Genomic DNA, 20,896 nt, shown 5'->3' on the forward strand with positions numbered 1-20,896 from the left:
TTTATCAGTCGCTATAAGCCCCATAGATGTGGGTCAATAGGGGCATACTACACCTACTAGTAGGTTTTTTTCATCTATTCACATGGTAGATCACTGAAAGAAGGAATAAAAGAACATGACAGCGACCTCTAGTGACCGTAGTAATTATGACAGGAGCAGAAGCGGAAGTCAGGCGCTGTAGTATAGACAGTGTGAAACTCCATTAAGGGGTGGAGGTTGAGGACGATGGATGGGACATAAAACACAGGAGACCGGAGTTTGCCATGGAAACCAACAATGTGTAGTTGTCTTTGTGTTCGTCGTTATTTTAACCCAAAACACAATGTTTTTCCTTAAACTGAACAGGTTTTTTTTTTTATGCCTAAACCTGAAGAAGTTTTAGATTTGTTACCTAAACCTGTTTTGTTGCCTAAACCTAGATAAGTTATAGTTTTGTTGCCTAAACATACCTGTTTTCTTTGCCTAAACCTAAAGAAGTTGTATTTTTGTTGCCTAAACCTAAAGAAGTTGTAGTTGTATTGCCTAAACATGAAGAAGTTGTATTTTTGTTGCCTAAACCTAGATAAGTTGTAGTTTTGTTGCCTAAACATAACTGTTTTCTTTGCCTAAACCTAAAGAAGTTGTTGTTTTATTGCCTAAACCTGAAGAAATTGTAGTTTTGTTGCTTAAACCTGTTTTTTTTGCCTAAACCTAAACAAGTTGTAGTTTTTTTGCCTAAACCTAAAGAAATTGTATTTTTGCTAAACCTAAACCTAAAGAAGCCTTTGTGTTTGTGTTCAAAACGTTTCATACAGTTTTACAACATTTTCGAACGTGTTGTTTTTAAGTTTCAGCTTCACAACGTAATGACCTATTGACCCACATCTACGGTGCTCATAGTGACTGATGAAGCCTATTTACCGGTGTGATAACAGTTCAATCGGGTGCAGCATAATAGGGAAAGATACAAGACGTAAACCACTCACTACCTTCAAAGACTCAATGCAGCAAGAAAACATACAGAATACAGTGTCGGAAGCAGCCTTCACAGATTGCTCAAAAGTGAATTGCCTTTCAGAAATTCCTCAGCAGTTTGTGTGGGTGGATGTGACCTTTGCAGAGTGCAGCCTCCCATTCATCCCTTCCGTATCTACATGGACCTAGAGGACTGGCTGACATCTCACAAAGCTGCAAAGATTAAGATGTCGAGGAAAGGTTAAGGCTAAGGCGCTAAAGCTACTAAAGCTGCGCACGGCAGGTTGTGGCGTGCATGGATGCACACTACGCCTTGTCGTGGGTGCGTTTGAGAAAACGAATGAACTCTGGGAACTCTGGAAAAAATTAAATGCAGCCACATTTGAAGAAATACAGACGATTCCAATAGAGAGTTTCAATGCAAAGATGTTTTTGAGCGGTTTCATTTGTTTTAGTGTACGTTGGGCTGCAGCTCCCACCACAGTCTATCACCTAGTTTTTAGCAAAACCACATCTTCACACCCTCGCTTTGCCCGGACACCTCGCGTTTCCGAAAGCGCTCTCTCGGTTCCCTCGTCTCCACATCAGCCTCCCTGGGGCTTTTCCTTTATCGCCCAAAATAGCATCTCATATCTGCAACCAATGAAGATCACAGTGCAGCACCAGTCTCCTTGCTCATCATTTCTCTCCTCGTACTCGGCGCAGATTTATCTGTCAAGCGATTTTTTTACCTGCCGATAACTGGGTTATGTTGTGCTATTGACGCATCATGTGGGGCTGAAGGAGAGTAGTTTTTATGTGGATGGTGATCCTGCTGTGCGCAGATGGGGATGAGGAGAATTTTGCCTGTAATTGGCACACGAAGATTAAATTTGCACTAGAGAAAGAATCAGATGCGTGGAAATGGATCCCGCTTGACCTCTTGTTCTGGAGACCGATGTGACGAGACTCAGTCATCTCGATAATAATCCCCTTTAACATTCAGACCTGCTGCTGCCTCCGACATTCCTCTTTCATCCATCTAATTGCCAGCCTCGTTTACTTTTTTGGGGGGGGATTTGAGCCCCTCTGCTGTGTTTTATAGCTCTTCCCATTTGTTACTCCTGCTCCTGTGTAGTTACCCATTCACCCACCGTCAAGATGGCTAAACTGTAAAATCAAACCAGGATAGTATTTTATCTGCTTTGCCAAATGCAGTGTTGTCCACAAAATCCTTCCTGGTCTAAGGGCTGTTCAAAATGTACCTTAAAAGGTAGATTTTTCAAGTATTTAATACTCTTATCAACATGGGAGCGGGCAAATATGCTGCTTTATGCAAATGTATGTATATATTTATTATTGGAAATCAATAAACAACACAAAACAATGACAGATATTGTCCAGAAACCCTCACAGGTACTGCATTTAGCATAAAACAATATGCTCAAATCATAACATGGCAAACTGCAGCCCAACAGGCAACAACAGCTGTCAGTGTGTCAGTGTGCTGACTTGACTATGACTTGCCCCAAACTGCATGTGATTATCATAAAGTGGGCATGTCTGTAAAGGGGAGACTCGTGGGTACCCATAGAACCCATTTTCATTCACATATCTGGAGGTCAGAGGTCAAGGGACCCCTTTGAACATGGACATGGCAGTTTTTCCTCTCCAAAATTTAGCGCAAGTTTGGAGTGTTATTTAACCTCCTTTGCAACAAGCTAGTATGACATGTTTGGTACCAATGGATTCCTTAAATTGTATAGTTTCATAGATACCAGTATCTTCAGTCTAGCTTTAAAACTGAGCCCGCTACAACCTCTGAAAAACCAAATAGCGGATGGGCCCGACAGTGGCCTGTTGAATTTTTAAAAAAAAGGTAAATTAAAAATCATAAGTTGCATTAAAGAAATTACATACATACATACATACATACATTTGATATTTTTATGACAACAATCTTTAAAATAAGATGACAGATTAGATATTTTTTACTTAAGGTTGCTGATGGGGTTTATTATTTCCTGTAGAAATGTGTGTGAAGCTAAAGGAGAATTCTTTAGTGATAGTAATTGCCTCTTGAAGGTGATGGTTAAAGGGATCCCTCGTGGCCGCAGAAACACCTTTAAAAATGGATCCGCTCCAACTGCGCGAGTTATCAACACCATGACTCCGGTGTGGAATCGATGTTTCGTCCTGTGCTTGTTTTCAAACTGGCTTCCTCTCCCTATACTCGGCAGATAGAAACTGGCTTCCAAAGCAATAACCTCATTGGAACAGCGTGAGGTGGAGACGGAGCGGTGAAATCGTTCTTCAGGAACACATCAACTAAAAGCAACATGATGTATTTTCAATTTTATCTAAAAGAAAAAAAAGAAAGAAAGATGAAATAAATAAGATTGTCGTCGATCCAGATCCTTTTTGTACGGGCTGCTTCTTCAGCAGCGTAAATAGTTTCCATCAAGGCTTTTATCATGAGGGCCGACTGTGTCCTTGATGCTAGTGAGTGAATTAACAAGGCAGATATCGATCTTTTGCTGCGAGTTTCCTCTGTAGCTTTTTGATGGTGATTTAGAGAGTGAGAGGGAGACAATTGAGGAAGGGAGGCGGAGGGAGGGCGATCAATAGTGTTTGCAGGTTTGCTGTATGGAGAAAGGTGACAGGCAAGCGAGAAGGGCATGAACGAGGCGGCGGATTGATCGGTGGCAAAATGCGACAAGCTGATTTAAATTTACCTTTAGGAACAACCGTGCATTATTACAAACACGCTTGTGTGTTGCCAGTGGCAGAATCAACGTCTTGTACAGTCACTCGAATAAATAAATAGATGAAGAACATTAGATTTCAGCCCCATCAATCAGGTATCCGAGAGCATCAAAAACGTTCCCACTTTGTCCTGTTCAGGCCTGAAAGACTTGAAAGCAATTTGGCGCATTAGCAAAGAGCTGAGGCACTGGCATGGAATAAAGCAGGATGAATGATGTCTGACAGAGATGGATGGTGAGGAAGGGTTGTTTTAGCTCAGGAAAGCCTCATCAACCAACAAACAGTTCAGGCTGTTCTCATACGCCGCTCGTAGATATACCTACGAAAAGTAATGCACTGTAATTCGTATATATCCAATTAAATCAATTTGTATGTAATCCAGGAAGTATAAAGAGCGAAAAACACCGTGTATAGGGAGGAGTAAAACTAAGTAGTTTTGTTGCCTAAACCTAACCAAGTCAATCTTTTACTAAATCCAACTAAGTAGTTATGATGCTTAAACCTAACCAAGTCGATCTTTTCCTAAAACTAAGTAGTCCTGTTGCCTAAACCTAGGTCAATCTCTTCCTAAACCTAACTAAGTAGTCCTGTTGCCTAACCCTAGGTCAATCTCTTCCTAAACCTAACTAAGTAGTTTTGTTGCCTAAACCTAACTAAGTAGTTTTGTTGCCTAAACCTAACCAAGTCAAACTTTTCCTAAACCTAAGTAGTTTTGTTGCCTAAACCTAAGTTGATCTTTTCCTAATGCCAACTAAGTGGTTTTGTTTATTAAACCTATCTAAGTAGTTTTGTTGCCATAACCTAACTAAGTGGTTTTGTTACCTAAACCTAAGTTGATCTTTTCCTAAACCTAGAAAAGTAGTTTTGTTTAAGAACACAGTCCATTTTTGAGTGAAATGTTTCTATTGAAAGCACTTTTAGACATTTTTGGGTTAGATCGTACCTGCAGAGCGACTCCTACTTGTGATAACAAATGCTATAAAACGCTCGTTCAAAGTGACACTTCCCGTCTCCTGCATGACAAACCCTCAGCCACTCAACCTACGAGTAATTATTCGTGACCTTCATAATCTGACCCTGCGTCTGTCCCTGACACGAGTAAGAGGAGAGCTTTGACATTTTCTGCTCTTTTGTCAATAGGTCACGATGAAAGCACAGACGCAGGAAGGCGGGGTTGCATGGACATTTATTGATCCGGCTGTCTCGCGGTTAGCTGTACAGATAGATGATAGGCACGGGGGGGGGAGGGCGGAGGGGAGGAAGAAAAGACTGAGCTGTTTTCCAGGAAGTACAACAAAGGCCGCTTTGTGAGGCGCTCGTGTGTGTCCATCCATCTAGTGCTGTCCGCTCAACCCGGCGAAGATGGCAGGGTAATTCACTTAGCTTCCACTGTGGATGGCCATTATCTCTGGGTGGTGGGCCTGTCTGCGGGTGTGTTCTGCCATGATATCATCACGCCACTCACTTAACTGTATATCACAGCTGATTGATATCTGCCGTCTGGCAATTATTGCTAAATTGTGGACCTTTTAAGGCTGTTTGGCCGTGCACTCCCTGCTCAGTAACACAACTTCTCTCTGAATTAATCTAATTTGGCAGTTTAGCAGTGAACTACACAGCTGTGCAGATGCTTTTATTGTGAAAGCTCCTGTTTTTACATCTAATATACAGCCGATTTAGTACAAAATAACTTAACTGATGGCAAGCAATGCACTTTAACAGAATGTATCATGTTTGTGTCACAAAATGACATCTTTTTTCAGCATAGTTGGATATATAATCACAAAATAAGAGTGGGGGAAAAATAATAATACAGTACAGTATCGCGATATTTTGCGTGGTAATATTGTATCGATATACAGACGCCAAGTATCGAGCTTTTATTATATTAACTAGTGCTGTCAAAGTTAATAACGCGTTAATGCAAATTTGTTTTAACGCCACTAATTTCTTTAACGTATTAACGTAATTTGTGATTTAGCTCGGGCACTATTCAATCCTTCGGATGTTGTAGCGGAAACTAGACAAACCTTAGGAATCCATTGGTACCAACCATGTCATACTAGCTTATCCCAAAGGAGGTTAAAGAACGCTACAAAGTTAAGCTAAATTTGGTCGAGGAAAAACAGGCATGACCATTTTCAAAGGGGTCCCTTGACTTCTGACCTCAAGATATGTGAATAAAAATGGGTTCTATGGGTACCCACGAGTCTCCCCTTTACAGACATGTCCACTTTATGATAATCACCAATTCACCAAAGTATAAAATAATATAAACATTCAGTTTAGTGAACAAATCTGCCAGCAGAATGAGACAAATCTACTGTCTCGGTTTTAGTAAATTACTGCAGTCGATGCTTTTGATGTGAAGCTTTTCATGACGGACACAAATACCTTTTTTTGAATCTGTCCTTGGTAAAAATGTAATCATGAAAATTTGTTTTTTTTCTTGAGACTATAAACAGTGAAAGAGGAACATCTCCAAAGGCTCATGAATACACATATTGTAGATAAAATAGGTAAAAAAGCAGAACTTACTGAAAGCAGAGTTTGGCAACAGGCAGGTCAAACACAGGGAGCTGATGAGGTAACGTGGAGCAGGTGTGCAGGTGGGTGTGGAGGTCAGTTGAAAAGGTGGCAACACTCTGGGGACAACTGCTGGACAGGGACGGAACTGCACGTTCTGAAATGACAGAAGATATAAGGGACCGTATGAAAACTATCAGGGGAATATTGTAATTCAGCCTTCTCTTAATAGTCACAATAAAAAGATTGTGAGTGCTTTATTTTTTTCAATTTCCTTCCCCCATCGCTCCTTTATTCTGCATTATTAATATAATGTGATGCAAGTTCCGCATCACATATTGCCAAATGTTCTACTAATCAGATGAAATATGTTGACTGTGTGTTGTTTACAGTTGTGGATATGATCCATGGTGATCTGAACACACACTTAATCTCCCGTTCTTTCACAGATTACCACTCTGTCTATATATATATATCACTTTGGACATTACCGTTAGCGTAGCATTTTGTTTGCCATAAACTTTCCAGTTGCTAATTGTTTACTGGTTGCACTCATAAATGTTTTAATAAGAGTACGTCAGCTTTAAAGAGGACCTATTATGCTTATTTTCAGGTGCTTACTTGTATTTTGGGTTTCTAATAGAACATGTTTAAATGCTTTAATGTTCAAAAAAGCTTTATTTTTCTCATACCGGCTGTGCTGCAGCACCTCTTTAACCCTCTGTCTGAAACGCTCTGTTTGAGCCCCGCCCCCGAAAAGCTCAGTCTGCTGTGATTGGTCAGCTGGCCCACTGTTGTGATTGGTCAACTGAACCAAACTCTTCGGACTCCAGCTCCTCTCTAACTAGCTTTGTTTGAGGGCGTACCAAACTAGCCACTAGGCAGGTATGCAAATGTGTTACTTGGTGACATCACCATGTTAATGAAGAAAAGGCGGGGCTTCAAGTGAGGCGTTTCAGGAGCAGTGGACTTTGTAACTTTGCAGACCTTTTATATGCACAAAAAACTATATAAAACACTAAAGGAAAGGGAAAAAGCATAATAGGTCCTCTTTAAATTCTTTGTACTGTTATATTATTTCAAGATATTGGGAGGAGGGTTTTTTAATTCACAGATATCAGTTGTGATTACTGGGCAAAATACATCTTTTGTGCCCGTTTTAAGAAATAAAGAAAGAAATAAAGCGTCCAAGAAAACGGAAAAAAAGGGAAACATAAGCTTCACCCCCCTCCCCACCCCAATAATTTGCGTACAGTCCCTTAGTAAATAGCAGAGTAGCAAAATTGAGCAAAAAAGGTGGAAAATGGTTGATAATTATGTCGCTATAACCAGTTTTTCTCTGTGTTGTAGCAAAAGAGGCTTTAATGTAACTGTAAAGGGCTTCTAGGTTTATTGATATATCTCACTCAAAATAAATATTTCACACATACGCTCAGGTACTGAGAAACCCACAAACCGTTCGGGATCTGATTTTGGGAGCCCGTCCAGCTCATCACAGCAGTCTGCTCTCTTCTCGGCCAAATTCAGTCCACAGAGACGTACTCACAAAGAGAGAAAATCCACACTGTTGTACACCAGCAGGCTAACAGGTAGTCTAAGAAAGAAGCATCAACAAGTTACAAATCTGTATAGGGAAAAAGGGAAATGATCACTCTTGGGTTTTAAAGAGAATTTTTTTTCCAGAGCAGCGTTGCTGTAAAATATCCTTGAGTCTGAATTCTTTATTTAGCTGTTGAACGAAAGCTCAGAGAAAATAAACCGCAGCCTTGAGGAATGAAAGAAATAAGCGTTTTTTTATTCGTGCTTTATGTTCGGTTTGCCGACGCCGACATCTTAAGGTCACGCTGATCTCTGCGCACAAGACGAACATTTTCAATTTCCCTTTTATCTGTGTTGTTTTCCTTTTGATATCAACTTTTGAAAAAATGGCTGAAATCCTCCCGGCGCTGACTCCCCCCCAGTCACCTCGCCGTTATGCCGGTCATCTCTGAACTCAATAGATAAGAGCGAAAAGCTGTTTTCTGGTTGAAAGGTTCTCGCGGCAGCTGTGTTACAGCAACTTTTTGAAGCGTCGTTTCGTGGCAGATCAGAGCGATCCAGAAAGGTGTCGGAGACGGGGGGGAAAAAAAGTCATTACCAGAGGACGGCAGGAGCAAATTGGTGTGACAAAAACAAAATAATTGCACATCTGCAGGATATTAAGTGCTATACCTGCTACTAGGTTTGCATTGCTTTCTATATCATTAGTCTCCAACACCCTCCGACTCGCTCGATGATGTTTTCATTTAAACCCTAATCACACTCTCGGTGCTCTCTGCATACTGTACTTCCAGCTCTGCGGTGTTTCTTCCTGCTCGTATTTCTTTTTAACTGCAGCAGGATATGAGAAAATTTGATGTATAGCTTCGTCCTCCTCCGCTGTGCTGGAACAGACAGTTTCTTCATCATTCACTGAACACACAGTTAAACTTAATACTGTTGTAATTCAATTTAAGATGTTGTTTTAAATCAGAAAGCCGGGGCTATTTGACTGAAAAAATCTTTAAAAAAGTAAGTTTCTATTAGAGTTGTTCCGATGCGAGTATCGGAAATGCGTCTGATACTGCTCAAAATTCAAAATAGGGTATCTGCAAGTACGCCAGTCTACACACCGATTCCATATTTATTAACCCAGAAAAAAAGATCAACTTGTTTAACGGCAAATCAATTCTTCTTTGCCTCTTCAAAACAGTACTGTGCTGTCGCCCTGGATGTACAACGTAGTCTCACGTCAGTTCGTGAAATACATAGACACAAATTTCCCTTCTTTTCGTGACCTTCAGTACGACTCTCAACAACGTATTTTTCATGCTTTTTCCTACGAATGTCCAGCAACACGTGACGCAGGAGTCAATTTCCGCTCCGGTCTTTTCAAAATAAAACAAATTAGTTTAGGACATGAAGCGTACAGACATGAAAGTGGTATCAATCTTCTCATAACTCTCAGAAAGAAAAGGAATATCCCAGAATGCCTTTCAGTCACAAAATGGCAATCTGGACCAAAGCGCTACCGTGCGTGCTAGACACCTCCTCTGATGCATCTCTTTTTCTGTCCTGCAGGAATTTCTACTACATCACGATGCTACGCGATCCCGTGTCACGCTACCTCAGCGAGTGGAAGCACGTGCAGCGCGGGGCCACTTGGAAAACCGCCCTCCACATGTGCGACGGCCGCCCGCCCACTCAAGACGAGCTCCCCGCCTGCTACAGCGGCGAAGACTGGACCGGCGTGCCCCTGGCGGACTTCATGAGCTGCCCCTCTAACCTCGCCAACAACCGCCAGGTGCGCATGCTTGCCGACCTCAGCCTGGTGGGCTGCTACAACATGTCGTCGGTGAGCGAGCTGGATCGTGGCCGCTTGCTGCTCGCCAGCGCCAAAGCCAACCTGCGCAATATGGCGTTCTACGGCCTGACGGAGTTCCAGCGCAAGACGCAGTACCTGTTCGAGCGGACGTTCGGCCTGCGCTTCATCCGGGCCTTCACGCAGATCAACAGCACGCGCGCCGCCAGCGTCGGCATCAGCGAGAAGGTGCGGTGGCGCATCGAGGGGCTCAACGCGCTCGACGTGGAGCTGTACGAGTACGCCAAGGAGCTGTTCCTGCGGCGCTACCAGTACAACCGCCAGAGGCAGCACCAAGAGGAGCGGCAGAGGAGGTGGCAGGAGAGGCAGCAGAGGCAGCGGATGCACAGGACCTATCTGGCGGAGCTGTGGAGACTAGGAGGAGGAGGAGGAGGGGAGGAAGAGGATGTGAAGGCGTTGGAGGCGGTAGCCACTACAGAGGACTACAGCAGCCAGGTGGTGAGATGGTGAGGAGGAACTAAAAACACCAATGAACTGACTGATCGCTGTTTGATTCATTGTGCTTTACTCTCCTCCCCGTCTCTCCTCCGCCGTGAATCTGCCAAAACCTCCTGCCCTCATAGCTCTTTGTTGGACTGCCGAACGGTGTCTTAATATTTAAAATGGATGTATTTGTCATGGCAACATTTTGTATTTTTTTTCTTTTTTTTTTTCTTATGGCTATTTTTTGGCACTGCAGTTGTGAATTGTATTTATTTATTAATTAGCAAAGTGCTTCGAATGTTCTCAAAGCGCTGGAAAATGTTTCTTAAATTTCGCTAATAATTAGTAAAAAAAACGACAAAAAAAAACACGAGGAACAATTTTAGTCTATTTTAAAAAATGGCGAGCGACTCGAAGGATCTTCTGTGTCATGTTTGTGATCTAGCGCCGTGTTGATCAGTGAAATCTTGTAGTTTACTCTGTGGTGTTTGGCTTCATAAGAATATCAAAGCACAAACTTGGCAATAGTCTGCGGTGTGTTTTTTTCTTCTTCTTTCTGATTGATTAAAGGTATAATATGTTACTTTTGTCGGTTGGTGTTTGTAAAGACGCGGCATTCAAAGTTGGCCACTCCTCCAGAGAGCAGTGGTCGTGAATGAAGAGAGGGAGCGGCGTTAAGGTCTTTGCAAACCAAGTCCTTATTTTTCATATGCATTTTTTTAATCCATCATCCGATAAAAAAACCTAACGCACAAAAACCTTACACACCGAGTCCGATGGGGTTTATTATATCCGTTAAATTTGCAATACGAGACAAAACTGAATTAATAACATGGGTGCAATGGATAGCGCTAGTCCCAAACAGGGCTAATGAATCACTACTGGCTAATCTTTCGCACTTTGTTTTGCAACCATCCCCGATTCCAATCTGTTCTGCAATCACCTGCCACAAACTATCTTTAAATTCTTCATCTCTGTATTCTTTTATTTCTTTATCGTGCAAGTGTTTCGTGCTGGGATACAAAGTAAATGTTTATCAGATGCCATTTTGGATGATGACGTTTGCACGGATTGTGGCTCTGAGAGGTCAAACAACCCTCTTTCGCATTTTTTTCACGGATGCCAAAAAACGCAGAAATTCAAACTTGTTCCGCAAACTTTAATGACGGACGAAAGTATTTATTTTTAAACGTGCGACAAAAAATACGGACTTGGAGTGCAAAGGCTTTTAGTGAGAACAAAAGCAGGAGTAATAAAATGTTATTTTCTGATTGTTTCATGCCGGTTACGCTTTAAAGCACAAATAAACACACCCACAAATCTGCGGGAATGTGCTGGATTTTTTATGAATTTTGAAAGTTTTAACCCAAACCACGATCTTTTCTTAAACCTAACAAAGTATTTTTTGTCACATAAATTCCGTACTTAAGTTAAGCCACTTCCGGTGTTATTTGAACCCAAACCACGACCTTTTCCTAAACCTAAATAAGTAGTTTTGCTGCCTAAGCCTAACCAAGTCGCTCTATTCCTAAACCTAACTAAGTAGTTTAATTTTGAAAAGACTGGGGCGGAAATCTGGACATTTTGTAGGAAAAACTCACCAAAAATTTGTTGTTGAAAGTCGTGCTGAGCGTCACGGAAAAAAGGGAAATTCGTGTCTATATACACAAATCAAATAGATGAAACTTCGTGACTATTTCATGAACTGCTGTGAGACTGTGTTGTGCCGACTCCCAGAAACGTCAGCACAGCAAAATAAGAAGAAAAGAGAAAATTCACTTCTACTGGGACACAAGTGATGATTTTTCTATCAGTCTATACATTGTTTTTTTTTAGGAATATGTTGCATATTATACCTTTAAGCTGGAATATACAGAAAGGCAATTTCTCGCAGGAAATGTGTTCAATAAAAAAATATGCAGCATCCAGTCATGTAAATTTGTCCTTGATGGACTCTCTCCGGTACGCATGAGTACACGTGTTCTACCTTGCTCCTTTTTTCACAGCATGTTCTCACCATAAAAATCTAAAATCTATCACGCGGTGTGCCAACTTCTTCCATATCCACGCACGTATACAGACACTGACGCACATCGATGAGGCCTTTTTTTCTAAGCAAGGAGAGAGGAGAGGAGAAGAGCTGAAAGACGGGCTGTCAGAGCCGGTTTCAGCGCTCTTACATCACGGGAAGAGAACATTGGTATTTCCACCATTAGGGCATTGATCACAGGCTCTTCGTTTCCAAATTGATCATTTAAAGTTCAATTGACCATGACTCTGGCGCAGCAGAAAATAGAAGAAACCAATTGGCCTGCTGAATGCTTTTTCCCTCTATAATCTGACAAACATACAATACTCTGTTCCATTTGCGCTCCGCTAGGGGAAAAAACAATCTATTTCGACACATTTTCTACAGGCGTTGCCTTGTGAGATGCTTCATATTAATATCCTGGAAAACAGTAATAAGCACTTCCAGAAGAAGAAGGAAAATGAGGATGAGGAGATCAGTCAGGAGGCAGAAATGGCTATGTCCACAGACCAAAATAGCCTCTCCATCCCCAGCTGCAGTCTTTATTCTACTTGCACAGCATGCAACAGAGAAAGATTAGAATTATGTAAGCCTGTGATAATGACGCCGGATTTGACTTCTTTGTGTACTCATGCACACGGAGAAGTGGCAGACACCTTCAAATGTTGCATTAATTCCATCTTGTATCATAAGAGGCTTTTGTTATTCGACGCAGCTCGCTAATTGTTCGGACCCGAAACCATAAAGCGGGGTGTTGCAGCATAGCAACATATGGTGTCCAGGATGAAGCAATTTGCTGGCAGTGATAGACAAATAGTGTAACAGCTTCCTTTATCTACGGATGATGTCTCTCTGTTGACAGGGAGGATTTGTTCCGGGAGGTTTTGTGTTACATGAAGATAAACGGATGTATTTTTTGTTCTTAAAGATCTCCTCCTAGTAGTACAGCGACATAGAGAGCTGTACGTACACTTTCAAAATAAAGAGTGTCCGCCTTTGTTAGCTCATGGGGAAGCTGGATGCATCTGCAGAGAGAACTCCTAACGCTAAGTGCTCAGACACAACCTCGGAGTCTTTCACAGATCAGTAGCCGCCGGAGGTGTCGGGCTGTAAAATCATTTTATCACACTGTTGGGGAGACAAACGCAGCAAAGTGTGATGATTGATATCTTTTTAAAATTTCCATCCATTTCCAAAGTGTTGGGCGGACTAAGGAAATGTAAACAAAAAAAAAAGAAGAAAAAGTTAAATGATACATCAGAAAAAGTGACTTCTCTCCAGAAACTAGTTGAAAAATGACCGATAGGGAATAGGGAGCATTCTGGGGCGCGCCGACACTTTTGGAGGGTAGAGTACGGAGCTACGGTATCATTATCTGTCACCGGCCTATTCATCTGTCATCTGTCAATCATCATCAGAAATGTATAAAGTACGTGTGAAAGACAAATACCAATATAAAGAGGAGCTGACAGAGGCTAAGGGGTCATATATTACTAAATTGAAGTTAGTTTATGATATCGATCCTTATGAATTAGGAGGACCTGGACAGCTTGCCACCCATTACGATCACTGATCACCTGTCAGCAGGTCAAAATATGTTAAGCTTCTTTTCAAACATATTTCAGCTTTTTTTTCAGACATTTTTCGAACTTTTTTAACGATAATTTTCAAACATATTTCAGACCTTTTTCAGACATTTTTAAAAAACATTTTTTGGACATTTTTCTAACATTGTTCAGACATTTTTTTCAGACATTTTTTGAAAATTTGTCAGAGTGACTTCATTCTCTGCTCAGGTAGACATTACTACTCTATATCTTTACATAACAAATATTTGTTTGATGCTATATTAATGCCCTGAATATTGTATAAAGCATAATAAAGTTCATGGTTAAGATACTCACAGGTGTAGTCAGTGAGCAACCTCCGGGATCTGAAAAGTGAAGCCAATGTGGAAGTGCCTTAAACCTGCAAAAAATGTGTCCGTCAAAAAACAAAAAAACTAAATGGAGACAGACAAAAACCACGATGGAGACGGACAAAAACAAGATGGGGACGGACAAAAACAATGCGGAGACGGACAAAAAAACAAGATGGTGACGGCCAAAAACCAAGATGGCCAAAAACCAATATAGCGACAGCCAAAAACCAAGAAGGCGACGGACAAAAACCAAGATGGCGACGGCCAAAAACCAAGATGGCGATGGCCAAAAAACAATATAGTGACGGACAAAAACCAAGACGGCAACGGACAAAAAACAAGATGGAGATGGCCAAAATGCCGAACTCGAGGCTTCAAAACGGCAGTCCACAAACCAATGGGTGACGTCACCGTGACTACGTCCAGTTCTTATATACAGTCTATGGGTGTAATATACAACATGTTGTAAAACTGTAAGTTTTTATTAAAGACATAGACCTTATTTTCTGTAGCAATTAAAAATACACAGGAAAAAACTAACTGGAAATCTGGCAAAGTGAAGCTCAGTAATGCAAACTCATTGCCTGGTTTTAGGACTAAACTGAAACCTTCAATAACAAAGACTATTTGCATGGCGGCAAACATTCAAATCATTACATTGTTAGTCAGGTAAATTATACTGGCATGTGGACAAAGGTCTAACTTAACATGCATTTCTCATAACCTCTAGTTGTATTTACATGTCAGGAGTTGGCACACAAAACTTTATTGTCTCTGGGAAGCACACGATGAAAGAAAACACAACAACTGTCGTGCAGCTTTCCCGACATTGTCTGACAAGCTCACAGTGTGTCCACAGAGTGAGACATCAAAGAAAGAAAAGTCAGGCGTTGGACATTCGTCATGCAGCAGGCATGTCTCGGCCTGCCTTGCTGATGACGGTCACGTGGAGCAGCGACCTGGCCTTGCTCAGCCAGTATTCTGAGTAAAAAGTGCTGAGGAAGGCCCTCCTGAACTGATCACCTGAGAGAGTGTACAGGGCCAGGTTAAAAAACGTGTTGAATCCAGCCAGAGGCCTGGAGATAATATATGCCGTGTGCACATTGCGCTCCACCATGCACGTCGAGTTTCGAGTTTCTATCCGTAACACGCGTAAGATGTGATACGGCAGGAAACACACCACAAACACCACCAGGATCAGCACGGTCACGCGCCGCGCTCGCATCCGGCACGGACTGGTTGTTTGGGGCCCGTTCGCCAGCTCTTTCACTATACCGATGTAGCACATGAACACCACCACTAGAGGGAGGAGAAATCCGAGCGTAGTAACCAGCCAGCCATACCACCGCACGGTGTAGACGTCTGTGCTGCTAGCAAAGTCCAAGCAGTAGGTCTTGTTGTTGCTCTCCTCGAAGGATATCATCGTCAACATGGGTATGATTTCAGCAGCGGCGATGATCCAGACGGCTGAACACGCAATTATACCCCAAAACTTCCTCTGCACCTGTGCTGCAATCAGAGGCTGGATCACCACCACGTAGCGGAAAACGGCGAGACACGTCAGGAAGAGGATGCTCCCGTACAGGTTAAAATGAAAGCCAAAACGCACAAATCGGCACATGAAGTCGCCAAGGGTCCAGTCCTCGTTGACGTAGTAGTAGATCAGGAAGGGCATGCTGAGGACGTAGAGGAGGTCGGTCAGCGCCAAGTTGACCATGATGATGCTGCTGCTCTTCCAGGGACGCAGCTTGGTCACGTAAATGCCGATGGCGGTTACGTTGCCCACCAGGCCCACGATGCAGATGATGCCGTAGGAGACGGGCAGGTAATAGCGATTCATCAGTCGGTCCACGTCGGTGCAGTTGTCAAGTTCCATGGTGGAGTGCTGTCGAGTATGAAAAGCAGTTTTATATTTGAAAAATAAAAATCAGAGAAGGGAGATCTTGTGCCAGAGTAGGAGCTACTGTAGCATTTAGGACACAGAGGTCATATCCTTGTTTATGGGATTATTAATGAAGTTTGCACTCTACAATTACTCATATTAATTGTCTACCTAGGGCAGGGACGGTTCTTATCCTTTTGGTGCCCAAAGCTAAATTTGGATTTTGAGCCCCCCCTTGGGGTAGGGTTCAACCCCCCAGAACCAAGGGCAGATTGTTTGGGGGGTATTTTTTGTTTTCAGAGGACAACCAGTACCCCCCAAGAACGTGGTGCCCAAGGCGACCGCCTATATGGCCTATGCCCTAAGCCGGCCCTGACCTAGGGCTGGTTGACAACTAGAAAACACTTATTTTACATCATGCTCTTAAGGTACAAAAAGCTGCTGGATAAATAATCAATACCATTAACTGATAACACAAATTGTTCTTGAACGTTTTTCTGAACTATTTGAATTTGGCACTTCGGCGTTGGCTTCATTTTTCAGCTTCAAAGGTTACAACTAAGCCGCCCATAGTACACAACGATAATGAAATAAAAACAACTAATTCTCGCAAATCTTTTTTCCATAGAATGAGAAATAAATAATAACAAATAATATTTGAATGTCCACCAATGATAGACCAATAGATGATACATAAATAGACCGGTATGGATACCTATCCATCCATGAAATAGATGGAGATCCACAAACAGTATCCACCTATGGTATATAGTTAGAATTGTATTTAATTAATGGCATTCAAAGAGACTTTACTAGGAAGTGTTACAACTGTACAACAAGTCTGTTACAATGAACCCCACCCATACAGTCAGTCCTCCACTCTTGGTGCAATTGTCCAAGAATGGAAGTGTTCAGTTGAAGCAGAGATGTGTATGTTGTCTATTATCTTGTATAAATCTAACTCAAATATTTGTTTTAATTATTTAGCCCAAACCAAAATGTGTTAAGATGTTCCCCGCTCTCCCTACTCACCCAGAGAGGTGATCCGCAACAGCTTGTGTAGCCGAGAGTTACCTTGCCTTTACTTTATGAAGGTAATAAAATAACGGCAAACAATTTATTACTCCCACATTGTCAACAGCAGTACATAACAGCTTCACTCAATCTGCTCTGACCTTTCACAATAAAAGTCCTAGAAACCTACACTGCAAGAGGTAACTCAGCAAAATACAACAAACCTACGGTAACGTCTGCAGTTAGGTTTAGGCAACAAAACCACTTAGTTAGGTTTAGGGAAAACGTCATGGTTGGGCTTAAAATAAGTACGTAAACAAACTAAAATACATATGGAAGCGACGTAACATAAGTATAGAAAAACATAATTAAAGCTAAAACAATGAGCTGAAAAATGCTGAAATGTTCTGTAGAGCTGAGGGAAACTCCAGGGTCAGGTGGTACATAACATAACATAACATAACATAATATAACAACATAACAAAATATAACATAACATAACAACATAACATAACAACAAAACATAACAACATAACAAAACTTAACATAAAATAACATAACATAACGTAACAAAATATAACATAACAACAAAACATAACATAACATAACAACAACATAACAAAATATAACATAACATAACATAACAACATAACATAACATAACATAACAAAACATAACATAACAACATAACTTAACATAACAAAACATGACAACATAACAAAATATAACATAACATAACATAACAGCATAACATAACATAACATAACAACATAACTTAACATAACAAAACATGACAACATAACAAAATATAACATAACAACATAACATAACAAAATATAACATAACAACATAACATAACATAACAAAACATAACATAACATAACATAAAAAAACATAACTTAACATAAAAAACATAACATAACAAAACATAACATAACAGCATAACAACATAACATAACAAAACAAAACTTAACATAACATAACAACATAACATAACATAATATAACAACATAACATAACAACAAAATTAAAGCTAAAACAATGAGCTGAAAAATGCTGAAATGTTCTGTAGAGCTGAGGGAAACTGCAGGGTCAGGTGGCACATAACATAACATAACATAATATTAACATAACAACATAACATAACAACAAAACATAACATAAAATAACATAACAACAAAATATAATATAACAACAAAACATAACATAACAACATAACAAAACATAACATAATATAACATAACATAACATAACAACAAAACATAACATAAAATAACATAACATAACAACAAAATATAATATAACAACAAAACATAACATAACAACATAACAAAACATAATATAACATAACATAACATAACAACAAAACATAACATAAAATAACATAACATAACAACAAAATATAATATAACAAAACATAACATAACAACATAACAAAACATAACATAACATAATATAACATAACATAACATAACAACAAAACATAACATCAAATAACATAACATAACATAACAAAATATAAAAATATAACATAACAAAACATAACAACAAAACATAACAAAACACAACATAACAAAACATAACATAACATAACATAACATAACATAACATAACATAACAAAACATAACATGTGGTCATCTGATTAATTGTTAATGTATAAATATTTATTAGTGCCACTTTAATGTTTAAAAAATGCTGACCAAATGCTGAATTTGTGTTTTTTGTAATGGATATTTTGAGCTGGATGATAAGTTGAATCCTGTGAATTTCCAATTCAGGTGTCTACATATACAGTAAATATTGTTAGGTGAGGAAAAAGTCATTCCCTTTCCCCTCAATTACTACTCGAGGAAGGAAGGAGAGAGCATAGCTGGAAACCCAGAGGCGAGCAGACTAGGAAAGAAACAAACAATCAAACAAACTCAGTGGGAAAGAAGCAAACAAAACCTTTCCTCGTCAAGCAGTCTGTTTTCTGAAAGCCTCTCAGGATGTGACAGCGCCTATGGCGTCCTGGCTTGATGGCAGCTTCCTGTAATGCTGTCAGTGCAATCCGCTCTCATTATAGTTGTGAAGGAGATGTGCGAAGTGTCATTTACACATCGCAATGTACACTCGCATTTCATAAGGCAGCAACTTGTACTCATTAAAAATGGTTATTCTTTCTGGAAACTATATTCAAAAGCTAATTTCTTCCAGCTGAGTGTTGAAATGAATACACAGAGGATGAGTCATAAAGGTGTAGTTTGAAAAAGAGATTTTTCTACTTACTTTTAGCTACAGCGTCCTCATCAGCACTCACTCCAAGCCTTCAGCGTCTTGTCTAACATCCATCCCTCCATCACTCCTCCTCTCTCTTGTTTCCTTCCAGTCTTCCACACCCAGGGGGGAACTCCAGCATAGTTTAGTGTGAAAGACCACTGTTGTGTGCTTCACCTTCAGCCATGTGCACTGACTTCCTGGTGTCATGCTTGAGCTGATAAAGCTCAAGGTTTGCTTTATTTACACGGATCAGGTTTCAGGTGATTTTGCAGAGAAAACTGTAAGGCATGTCTGGCAACACAATGCTTTTTGATGAATTAAACTCTCCATGCAGCGCACCTTTTGTTCATAAAAATAAACTCCGGAGTTTCTATAGAGGTCTTTGTTATTTCTTCAAACAGCGATTACCTTGGTGTGAATGCTGAGCTAAATTTGGCTCACGCACAGACCTTGGTTTCTGATTAAATGAGGAAGTTTAGTGGGAAATAATTGCTCATTAACAGTGTGAGTGTCCAAACTAAGACTTTTTTTTTATTTTGAACAGCTGCCACAGATTTCTATTATTAGCTTCACGAGCGACTTTCACGTCAATACTTTCCAAACATCTGTAAAAATCGTTAATTACTAACACTGGAACATGTTGTGCAAGAAACCCGCGAATTCCGTCTGACGTGCACGGTTTAAATGTCACTGTAAAGCTGTCAACATGCTTTAACACAGTAGTTCCGAGTCTAATTAATTGTATTTTTATCAAACTGTAACAGCGTTTGTTTTTCTGCAATTGTAAATTGGACGCACTCATTTGTAGTCATGTTTCTGTCCTGAATCCAAGTCCAATTGTCACGAAATTTAATGTACTGATTTGTGTACATAGGTTACCCCATACGTTATTTGTAACGTAACTTCCGTACATAAGTTACCCCACTTCCGGAGTTATTTTAATCCAAACCGCGTTCTTTTCCTAAACCTAACAAAGTCGCAACATGACATATGAAATGACCTTAAAGGTGGCGTGCTATTTATATGTTTCCCATGTGATCACGTTGCACCACTTCAATTGAAATCTTCTTTCAGTTGAATTGGCACTCATCTTCTTTCAGGATTTACACGTCAACTTACACTTCGACTCCTTTCAGTGCTTGAAGTTTAACTGAATGAATAACTTTTTTTAAGCAGTTTCACACACAATATATATTTCAACTTCGCTCAATGCTTTAAATTGACAAATTAATTCAGTGCTTACACTTAAATTGACACTTCAACTTCTTTCAGCCCTCCCATTTTAACTACTACGTTTTGTTCTGCAAGATAATCTTCACAACTGAACACCACTTTTATGATTTTTGAAGTGTGAATGCAATCACCAGAAGTAAAAAGGTTTTAGGACTCATTCCTGCAGCACTCTATTGAAATGACTTAATTTTCAAAATGTAAAACAAAGAGCAGCTAACGTTACTAGCAGCGCTAACAGTGTAAACAACAGCAACAGTGCTGACAGAGCTAACAGTGTTTACCTCGGGGGGAACCAGAGGTTGGGGTGCTACGCTTCCACAACGATGCTGTTGGTTGGGATGGCATTATCAGCTGTAGCCGTAGCCAGTGGGGCACGCTCACATGCACTAAAAACACATGCAGCCGATCCGGCTACGTAAACAAAGAAAAAAGAAGCTGGGATTACAACACACACAGAGGGAGAGCGACTTCATCCTCTGCTCAGGTAGACATCACTCCTCTATATCTTT

At 40.5% G+C, this 20,896-nt stretch overlaps 2 protein-coding genes across 3 annotated transcripts in view; one reads left to right on the plus strand and one right to left on the minus strand.

Moving 5' to 3' along the window:
* The window catches only part of LOC141762678 (heparan-sulfate 6-O-sulfotransferase 3-B-like), a 22,320-nt gene extending 11,953 nt beyond the window's left edge, over nt 1-10,367 (plus strand). The window contains exon 2 of the mRNA XM_074626656.1: nt 9,325-10,367. Within this exon, the coding sequence (XP_074482757.1) occupies nt 9,325-10,075 (751 nt within the window). The 3' untranslated portion in view covers nt 10,076-10,367. The remainder of the gene's footprint in view (nt 1-9,324) is intronic.
* A 3,918-nt stretch (nt 10,368-14,285) lies between these two features.
* Nucleotides 14,286-19,476, minus strand: LOC141762679 (2-oxoglutarate receptor 1-like). 2 transcript variants are annotated; one of them, XM_074626657.1, is made up of 2 exons: nt 19,164-19,476; nt 14,286-15,883 (listed from the first exon to the last, which is right to left on the minus strand). In XM_074626657.1, the coding sequence occupies exon 2, from the start codon at nt 15,872-15,874 to the stop codon at nt 14,900-14,902; it is 975 nt and encodes a 324-aa protein (XP_074482758.1). In that variant the 5' UTR covers nt 15,875-15,883; nt 19,164-19,476; the 3' UTR covers nt 14,286-14,899. The 2 variants fall into 2 exon arrangements, with proteins under 2 accessions (XP_074482758.1, XP_074482759.1); XM_074626658.1 differs by lacking the exon at nt 19,164-19,476 and adding an exon at nt 16,913-17,529.
* Between the last annotated feature and the right edge of the window lie 1,420 nt (nt 19,477-20,896).

This window comes from Sebastes fasciatus, chromosome 24 (assembly GCF_043250625.1).
Source record: "Sebastes fasciatus isolate fSebFas1 chromosome 24, fSebFas1.pri, whole genome shotgun sequence".
In the NCBI taxonomy this organism is placed as follows: Eukaryota; Metazoa; Chordata; class Actinopteri; order Perciformes; family Sebastidae; genus Sebastes; species Sebastes fasciatus.

Excerpts from the sequence above, each read along its gene's own strand:
- LOC141762679 (XM_074626657.1), bottom strand. The coding sequence starts at position 15,874 with ATGGAACTTGACAACTGCACCGACGTGGACCGACTGATGAATCGCTAT.